The 10393-nt window shown below is 45.1% G+C and overlaps 1 protein-coding gene across 1 annotated transcript in view; it reads right to left on the reverse strand.

Moving 5' to 3' along the window:
• The window catches only part of PDZD9 (PDZ domain containing 9), a 14416-nt gene extending 8359 nt beyond the window's left edge, over nt 1-6057 (reverse strand). Inside the window, exons 1-2 of the mRNA XM_010837177.1 lie at nt 5972-6057; nt 3816-3995 (exon numbers count right to left, since the gene is read on the reverse strand). Coding sequence (XP_010835479.1) covers nt 3816-3995; nt 5972-6002 — 211 coding nt within the window. The 5' untranslated portion in view covers nt 6003-6057. The remainder of the gene's footprint in view (nt 1-3815; nt 3996-5971) is intronic.
• Nucleotides 6058-10393: the final 4336 nt, after the last annotated feature.

Here is a 10393-nt window from a genome sequence, read left to right on the forward strand (position 1 = left end):
GATTCTTTACCACTGAGACTCACCTGGGAAGCACTACTCTGTACTCTGCTGTAATTGGAATTACGCTGATCCTAAAGGAAGCCTCCAAGGAACACCAAAGACAAATTTCCATATTGCTAGATTCTATCCGAAATGAAAGGTCACAGTTTTAAAGAAAATGAATACTGAGATGGGTGGAGAAAAGCTTCTACTTTGGTCTTTAAAGACAGCTGTGGCTAACTTCAGAATGAAACAGGGCTTCTCCCAACTACCTGCAGATTGTGTAATCTGAAACAGCTGTTCACCATATAGAGGTTAATTAAAATGTCAAAAAAAAAAGAAACCCTCATGGGATAAGCTTACTTGCCTAATGTTAAAAGGGGTGTTTATAGCTGAAAGCTATGGCTTGACATGCTGCTTAATTATGTTGTTAAAAAGGTGACTTATCGAGAGGGCAGAAAATAAACAGCTTAATTGCCTGACCATCCTGACTATAAACCAAAGGTGTCATTGTATGAATGTGATTATTCTAGCAAGAGACATTAACATTGCCTTTCATAAAGAAGCACCAATTTGGTATTTATAATATTAATATTATACATTTTTTTCTGTTTTAATGGGCTGTAGGAACCACATTGTATAGACTGTCCCAGTTATCTATATTTAATCAACTTTTCAGCAGCCAAGCCACTACCAAAAAGTAGATTTTAGTCTTCTCCCATTTCTCTCAACTAGGCTATAAATTCCATAAGCTCTGTGTGGTTAGAGACCACACATGACTGGCTCACCATCACACCCCGTGCCTGATGTCTGCACACAGCAGGCATTCAGGAAATGCTTACTGAATTAATGTGGCCTAGTAAGGGTGGTGACCAGTACATAACTTTGTTTACCTTCCAATCTATATTAATTTCTCCAAGAAAAGAAAAATGCTGTATTAATTTCTTAAGATTCTGGATATCAGAGTTTGCTAAAACTATGCTGGCCAAAAGGATTTTAAAGTTTAGCCAAAATAAATTAGGAAATCAAGATGAAGCCCTATTAAGAAACAGCAAAAGAAGAGAAATGCAAAGCATGTAAGAAATAATGGGGCTAGGAGGTAATGGGGTAAAAAAAAAAAAAAATCAGGTTTCTAGGACCATCACCTCTCCAAATCTCATCATCATTGTCAAAGGGACTGAGTTACAGACCTTGAAGAGAAGTGCCTGACTTGTCATGAAGAGATATGGGACTTACTCCATATTGCAATCTCTTTTCTAGTCAAAGGTATGAGCTTTCTAAGCAGACATGGGTTCAAACCAGCTCTGACCACCCACTTAGCTCTGTACTAAACAATTTACTTCATCTCTCTGAGCCTCTGTATTTCGTTATCTACCTTCTAGGAGTGTTGCAAAGATTAGATAATAGACATGGAAACACCTTGCAAAATGCCTAGAACAAATGCTCACTTACTCTTCATTTATCAAGCACAGACATAATAAATGCACCAGTTCGAATGGTAAGTCCCTTGAATTCATTAAAAGATGAATTCAAGACTGCCTCTGACCTCCAGGAGCACACTATGACCTCACCCAGAGATTCTGTTTCATGAAAGCATACTCCCATCCCACTCCAGTGAGTGTGCTCTCTGCTTATCAACCAGCATCTGTCCCCTAACTCCAAAAAACCTACGGAGAACAAGCAGAATAGGCCCATGGGACCTGGCCTAGAATTCTTTTGGATGGCAAGTCCAGAACTTTCTTTCTGGAAGGCTGTTCCCTAGCACCAAATAGTGATATGTGGAGAAAATGCTTTGGATTTTAAGGTGAGGTAAACTTTCATAACAGCATCATTGATCCACTTAATTCTTTAATCCACTGCATTTAACCCTAACTACAACTAGAATAACCTGAGAAGCTTTTAAACCATGAACTGCCCTGTCCCCAAACCAACTGAATCAGAATCTCTGGGGAGATGGGGCCAATCCATTTTTATTTTAAAAGGTCTCCAGGTGATTCTAATAAGTAACCAGCATTGCAAACCAGTGGTTTAATCCACTAGGGCTGTGGTACCACAATCATTTTTGTTGTTGTTGTTCAGTCGCTAAGTCATGTCCTACTCTTTGCAACCCTATGGACTGCAGCATGCCAGGCTTCCCTGTCCCTCACCATCTCCTGGAGGTTGCTCAAACTCATGTCCATTGAGTCGATGATGCCATCCTAATTTCTCATCCTCTGTCATCCCCTTCTCCTCCTGCCCTCAATCTTTCTCAGCATCAGGGTCCTTTCCAATGAGTCGGCTCTTTGCATCAGGTAACCTGATGCAAAAATATTAGCCAATACTTTGGCCAATACACAATCATTTTTGGTTAACAACAAAACAAGATACAAGTCTGGAGAATCTCTAAGAACAGCCTTAGAGAAAGGATTGCCAATATTTCCATAGCACTGTGGCTCTCCAAGGTGGTATTATCCCAATTTAGAGATGAGGTGACTAAGGCCAGGAAAGTTAAAGGACTTTGTCCAAGGTCAAAGAACCAAAAAGAGGTGGTATAGCCTGGGCCTGAATTCAGGCCAGCTCGCCTGAATGGTTTTTCCTTCCACCACCTTACCATCCCATTGTGCATCCCTGACTCCTGAGCACAGCCCAGAGAAGACACTGGGGAAATGTCTTGAATTGAATGGAAAATGCATTCATCTAAAGACAAGAGAAGCAGTGCAGTACTGACAAAGACAGCATTCACATCTCCACTCCTTGGTGTGACAACGTACAAGTTACCAAATATCTGATTCATCCGTATATCGGTTTAATGTAGAATCTACCTTGGGGATTGTCAGTCAGGTGAAATGAGATCACACATCTAAATGTTAATGATGATTCATACTGCCTACAAAAGAAGAAAGCCTTATCCATACAGAGCCATAAACTCTGGAGTGACACTATTCCTATATATGAATCCCTTCTAGATGGGGGTGAACCTTGACAAGGAACTCAGTCTCACTGAGGCTTAGTTTCCTCATCTGTAAAAGGCAGATGATAATCATGCTGCTGCTGCTGCTGCTAAGTCGCTTCAGTCATGTCCGACTCTGTGCGACCCCATAGACGGCAGCCCACCAGACTCCCCCGTCCCTGGGATTCTCCAGGCAAGAACACTGGAGTAGGTTGCCATTTCCTTCTCCAATGCATGAAAGTGAAAAGTGAAAGTGAAGTCGCTCAGTATGTCCGACTCTTAGCGACCCCATGGACTGCAGCCCACCAGGCTCCTCCATTCATGGGATTTTCCAGGCAAGACTACTGGAGTGGGGTGCCATTGCCTTCTCATAGTTCCTACCTAAAGGGTTATTATAAGAATTCAATAAATAGGGCTTCCCTGATGGCTCAGTGGTAAAGAATCCGCCTACCAAAGCAGGAGTCCTGGGTTCAATTCCTGAGCTGCGAAGATTCCATGTGCCGTGAAGCACTAAGTTCGTGTCCCACAGCTACTGAGCCTGTGCTCTTGAGCCCTGGAGCCACGACTGAAGCATGTGCACCCTAGAGCCCATGCTTCACAGCAAGAGAAGCCGCTACCAGCGAGAAGCTCAACCACTGCAACAAGAGAGTAACCCCTGCTCACAACTACAGAAGAGCCCGCACAGCAACAGAAACAGCACAGCCAAAAATAAATAGTGAAAGAATTCAACGAGTAAATACAGTGAGGGTTATACAAGTAGTAGCAGCTGGCTTGCCCACTGAAAGCTCTCAAACAATGTCACCATCAGCACTGTTACACGGGAACCTAATAACCTGAGTCTCCCTGAAGGCAGATGAAAGGGAGGCAGAAGTAGAGGGGTCGGGAGGCCTGGGGAAACCACAGTCACCTGGCTGGAGTGTGCCATCCCTGGCTGCAGCTCCCTTTGTAATGAGATGGCTGATCTGAAGGTAGGGCCCATGCTGGATGATGATCAGGCCTAATCCCATACTACCCACAGTGAGTTTGGTCTGTTGAGTTTTGCTCAAGTCGTGTACAGATGGCTTGACCTTGAGGTTGACTTGTTTTCCTAGAAATGGAGAGATTTGTTTTAGTCTTTCTGCTAGATATCAGCATGACAGTAGTAACTGGGGTCTTAACGCCAGAATCTTAGGGCAGTTACTTAACCTCTCTCTGCCTTAGTTTCTGCATCAGTAAAGAGAGGATAATAAAAATACCCACTCAGAGGGTTGTTATGAGAATTAAAGGAGACAGTTAAAGGGCTTTTGCACAGTGCCTAGCACACTGTGCATGTTTAATTAAAGTTAGTTATTATTATCCATTCACTTAACAAGTATTTATTGATACAGGCAGTGGGCTAGAAACTGAAGTGTTTCTTGCCCTCATGAATCTTCCAGCCTAGTGGAGGAGACAAATATCAATGAGCTGTGTAAACATACGTTGAACAACAAACTGTAACACATGCCATGAAGGAAAAATACAGAGAGTTCTGAGGGTGACCAACAGGTTAAGTCTCCTGTGGGGAAGAGGGGTCAAGGCTTCACAGAGGAGGTAAAATTTGAATTGAGGTCGAAGGACCCAATATGAGAGCTTTAAGCAAAGTATGGTGGAAGGGAACAAATAAGATTCTGAGGCAGGAAAGAACATAAAAGGAGATCAGTAGGGGCCAGACAGGAGGAGCAAATCCGTCGCAGACAGGCTGCTCAGCATTTTACCTCACTGGAAAAGCTTCGAAGTGATCTTGGCAGGACAAGCTAAGATCTGCATTCAAAGAAAGAATCAAACACCTCAGGCTGCTATATGGATTGTGGGGTCCAGACTGGAAGAGACAAAGTGTTACTGCATTCACCCAAGCATGTCATGACAATGTCAGTGGAAATGGACAGTAGAAAATAAGCATTTGGAAGGAAAATCCAGGAAAATGGGTAGTGAGGAATTGAAATATGTTTTACACAGAACTAAATCTCACAAGAAAAGTTTCAAAGACTGAGGAGTGATTTAGAACAACAAGTTATTTTTCCAAGAGGAAGCTTCTGAGATTCATTTTCGGTTCACAGGAAGCTTCTGGGGAAACCTGCTTTCAGCACACTCTTCCAGCATTTCACACACCAGCACGTTTCCTTAAGGAGAAGTGACAAACTGCTACTTGCCAAACCTTTGCCAAATCCAGGTGACTATAGTGTTTGTGGGTGGGGGGAGTGGGTCCAGGAGTCCTCCCCACTGCTAGAGGAGGGGGGATTTCCCACATCTCCAGGGGTTTCACAGTCCTTTCAACTTCACGCAAGTGTCCTTGCCTGTCTCCAGCCTCACCCTCCCCACAACCACAGATGCTCTCTGACTGAAAAATTAAGTGTGTGCTCAGTCGCTCAGTCATGTCTGACTCTTTGCGACCCCATGGACTATAGCCCGCCAGGCTCCTCTTGTCCATGGCGATTCTCCAGGCAAGAATCCTAGTATAAAGAAGGCACCATCTTTGAGACTTTTCAGGATTATAGGAGCAATTTGGAACAGGTCATCCCCTCCTCAAATCTATGGCTTCTGAACAAACAGAGAACTGGCATCATATACAGGGTCTGAGTTCCAACCTCAGCTTGCAAGTTAAACATGCTCCTGATATAATCTATGAAGCCCAGTCACAGAAGACAGCAGGATTAAGTGAAAGAAGCCAGATTCAAAAGACTCCATACTGTATGCTTCCATTTTTGTGACATTCTCAGTAGAAAGGGCAAAACTACAGAAAACAGATCAGAAGTGTCAGGAGCTGGGGTGGAAAGGGGGTTGGCAGTAAACGGGCATCACAAGGTAACTTCAGGGGTTGTGGAACCGCCACGTCCTGATTGTAGGGGGTTAAATGCGGATATATGACTATCAAAATTCACAGAGCTGTACACTAAAAGGGGGGGGGGGGAATCTTCCTGTACGCAAATTATAGTTTGGTAAACAAAGGATGGTGAGACGCTATCTCAGAAGCCAAGAGTGTGATGTCCCCATTTTACAGACAAGGAAAAGTGAAGGAGTCTTGGTCTCCAGAACATACCCAGTTACCTTTAACGTTTTTCTGGACGGACTTCTTCATGGCCCTGGGAGGCCAGGCCGCTCAGGAGGGCCTCCCTGAGCGGAAGCTGGAGTCAGTCCACCTCCCAACTGTTTCGAACCAGAAGTCGGCGCCCTGCGGATCGATCGCCGGTGGCGAGGAGATCTCGAGCTGGCCCCCAGGGGGCGCTGCGACGCCGCATCCCAGACGTTGCGTGGCAGTGCGGTCACCACAATGCTTCAGGAGACGCTGGAAAATGCAGTACGTGAAAATTTTGGTGCAGAAAAACAAAACTTCTGCGGGACTGACACAGTGCCTGGCTCATTCTGGGTTCATCACCCATTCTTGGGAAACTACTGAAATGGAGAGGGTGGAGGAAACCTAGAAGAGGGGGCCTCAAAGATGTGAATGGTCTGCAGAATATCATGACTAGTTCATAGAGGAGCACAGATGTCCTGTTGAGCTCCCAATGATGGTATTTTCACACTGTTACATCAACAGCGCCAACTGCTTTGGAACTGCACTTTATTCATGAATGTTTTGAATGAGAAAAGGCCAAGGGTGGCCTGAAAAAAATGAGTCACGATTAGGAGAGGAATTAATTCTTCCTTCTTTTTTTCCAAAATAATTCACCACCTCCCCACACACACACACACATTGACTCACACAACAAATATTTACTGGAAGCCTGCTGCATGGTTTTTGCTGATGCAAAGGACACAACAGTAGACAAAACAAACATAGGCTCTATCCTCCTGGAACTTAGATTTAAAAAACAGATGAAGTGAACAATTTTAGGAAAGTATAAATTATCAAAAATAAATTCTATAAGACATAGAAAACAATGTAATAACACAGTACTACTGTCATCCCTGGGCTTCCCAGGCAGCACTAATGGTAAAGAACTCTCCTGCCAATGCAGGTAGATGCTGGAGACAAGGGTTCGATCCCCGGGTTGGGAAGATCCCTTGGAACCCAATCCAGCATCCTTGTCTGGAGAATCCCATGAATAGAGAAACCTGGCGAGTTACAGTCCACAGGGTTGCAGAGTCAGACACGACTGAAGCCACTTAACACGCACACACGCACTGTCATCTGACTCTGTTAAAACCAAAAGGCAAAGTCTCTCGTGTTCATGCCTTCAACAAACAGTAATCAAGCACCTGTGAGGTGTAGCACTGTCCGAAGATTTCCATGGTAAACTGGGAGATCCCAGCTTATTCAGCTGCTTCTGTGGCTTTACCCAATTACCCAGAGCAGACTTCTTGTTGGATACATTTTGTGCTCAGGTGGCTGATTCAGAAGGAAATGTCATCCTGTTCCCTGTTACTCTCAGCCTCAAGGCATCTCCTGCAGGTAGCTCCTTGTGATAGATTGCCTGATTCCTCCTTCAGTCTGGCGAGGCTTCTGTCCAGACACTAAATTAATCCTATCATAAAATGCATCCTTTCCCTCCATTTTCCTATTAGTAGAGAATGGTGAGCATTTACAGGAATCAAGTACGTCAGCCTTCAAGGTCCTATGTGGGACCTGGCGCACAGGGGTTCCTGGACCTTCCTTCTATCCCAGACTGAAAACTCTTCATAGTGAATGCCAAGATCACACTGACTGGTGGAACTGAAAGGTACCAACTGTTGTGGATGCTATGCTGTGCTGCCCAGATCCCCCTCAGGACTGAAGGATCTGTTTGTTCTCTTCTACCTCAAATCTGCCACTAGCTGAAGAGAGCCCTTGCCTGAGATCACACCTAACCAGGGCAGCTAGCATCCAGTGACCGATCGATGCAGGGTAAAAAACCTGGCTCCCTCAGCCCAACTTGAACAACTGCAAAGGGCCATCTCAGCTTCAGAGCCCCCTAAGGGACCTGCTGAGGTCCTTCTATCGCTGCTCGGCAACCCAACTTCTCCCTCTGCCAGGCCTTGCTTCCTTCTGTCCACTGATGGAGAGTATGCCCCAGTAAATGCCCTGCAACTCAGAGTATTCCCAGAGAACCCAACCTGCAACAGCTTATGCCAGGGACAGCATGAACGAGTAGATGCTACAATGGGATTCTGGAGCTGGACCTGCTGCCCAGGTAATAATGAGGACCCCATCCCCCATAGAGGAGGAGCATACATAGCCTTGGGCACAGGGAAGCATTAAGATTGTTGTTTTTCAATGGTAGTAAAATGGCTTGGCACCCATATGATCTACCTGGGTGCCTCAGTTCTCCTTTGCCCTATTTTATAGTAAATAGACAAACTCAGCAGCCACAGCCTGAGAGGTACATGGCAACCAGAGGCTCAACCCCCTTAGGGATGGAGGTCTGGGCCATGCCACCATGTAAGCCACCTAGAGGTGCTGAGGGTGAGAGAAATCTAGGATGGATAGGAGAGGCAGGAAACGATGAGTATGTCAGTTATACATCAAGGTGAGCTACAGCAGCAGCAGCAGCAAGAGTTCTATTTTGTCCCATTAACCTTCCTGTTATAACTGTCCCACAGGAAAAGACTCCACTGGGTCCTGAAGGTGATGCGCTCAGAACTAAACAGAAGCAAGTGGATCTGTTCAGCACAATGGGTGCACTGTTGCAAATGCTGCACTGTCCTACCGAGTCCCCCTTCAGGACTGGAGGACCAATGCCCTAGCTCCTGGGGAGGTTGTAGGTTGACAGCTCTCAGCGGTCAGCCCTCTCAAGGAATTGTCTTTGGCTGAAGAGCCACATTACCCTAGGTCATGCCCCATGTCTAGCATCCAATGACTGGTCCAAGCAGAGATATCAAGGCTTTGTTGGCCCTTTTACCCCAGCTCAGAACTCAGAACAGCCATTACCACTTCAGAGTTCCCTGTGGGCTTGCCAAAGCCTCCTGTGACTGCACCATAGTCAAACTGCTTCCTCTGCCCAGTCCTGCTTCCTTCCCTTCCTCCACAGGAGTTGATCCTAAGAATACTCCCTAATAAACTTCTTGTGGTATAATCAATAATCTGTCCCTAAGTCAGCTTCAACAGAACCCAATCCAAGAGACTAAATGATATTTGAGCCCCCAGCACAAGTTACTAGCCTCTGGATTTAGCTCTTTCATTTCATCTAATCCCAAAAACCCCAGGTGAACATGTATGGTGCAGTCACCACATCCTCAGCCTGCATGGTAAACCCGATCCCCAAGGAGGCGGTGTGTTCTTTATCCTGTCAGGCCAAAGATCCTCCTTAAAGAGAAGAGTGATGGCACGGTCCCCTCCACAGCTTTCCTTGAGGTCACCTCTGGATTCAGCCTCTGCTGGGCTGAGGCCTAACATCCATCATGACAAGACATGCTATGTCCAGAGCCCTTTAAAAACCACAGAATTACTATCTATGACTTCAGGGTGCTAGCATCGCTCCCTCCTGGGGACCTTCTGTTTTCCTGGGTCCTTAAGGACTTTCTGCCTGTTGGAGCCTCATGGCTCATCTTCTCTCTGGATACAAAAGTTCTAGCTGCTCTGCACAGAGGTGAGAGGATGGGGAGGTTCTATCACTGAAACGGAGTGCCTGACTCTGGCAGTCTATTGGTCACATAGAGGAAAGAGGCCCAGAGAGGTGATGTGACTTTCCCAAGTTCAAGTTAGTAGCATGGGTGGGACTGAAATACGGTTCTGTATTCTTTTTCACTCCATCACACCATGTCTCCCTAACCCCTAGGGTTTGCCTCTACTAAAATCTAGACTGAGATATAGAGAACAGACTGATCTGTCCTGTCCTGAGAGTCTTGGGACTCTGAAACACTACATTGGCAAGCAAGAATGAAACTGGGGGCTAAAACCAGCCCCAAATTATTGGGACTAATAGGAAATCTGTAAACAGAGTATTTGGTTCCTGCCCACCTCTCTCATCCCACATCCTGACTGGTAAGGAATGGGATAGGTGGCTGTTGTCTATAGTGATGTGCAGCTATTAATCCAGTAGAAAAAAAAGTTTTAAATTATTTTACCTTTGTAATAGTTGTTTTTGTGTTTTAATCTTAGATTCAGACCTCTCATGGAGGGGCAAAGGTAGGAGGGACAGGAAGGGATGCCTGGGTAGAGGGAGGAATTTATGCTTGTATTTTTAAAATACAAGAATCAAGTCATAATTCCACTTAGTTGGAGTTAGAATAGGCAAGTGTTCCAACATTTCACCCTAAGATTCTCAACTGGTCAATGGTAAACATCCGTGGACATTGTTTGAGAATTCAGAACTGTACAGTTGGAGTTTCTATCACTTGGCAACAGAAACACTAGAAAGAAGCCAAGAAAATGACTCCGCCAAAGTTCTCCAATGTTTAAACAACAAACAGTGAAAGATTCCTGCAGTAATGTGATATGCATTATGTCTAAGTCCCTGGAACATATAAATCAGCTTGTGTCAATTTCTGTGGCAGAAGAAAAATATATGATTTAATAATAATAATAAAAACCCTACCCTTCCCTCCCCCACC

Source organism: Bison bison, unplaced genomic scaffold (assembly GCF_000754665.1).
Source record: "Bison bison bison isolate TAMUID 2011002044 unplaced genomic scaffold, Bison_UMD1.0 scf7180017864072, whole genome shotgun sequence".
Classification (NCBI taxonomy): Eukaryota; Metazoa; Chordata; class Mammalia; order Artiodactyla; family Bovidae; genus Bison; species Bison bison.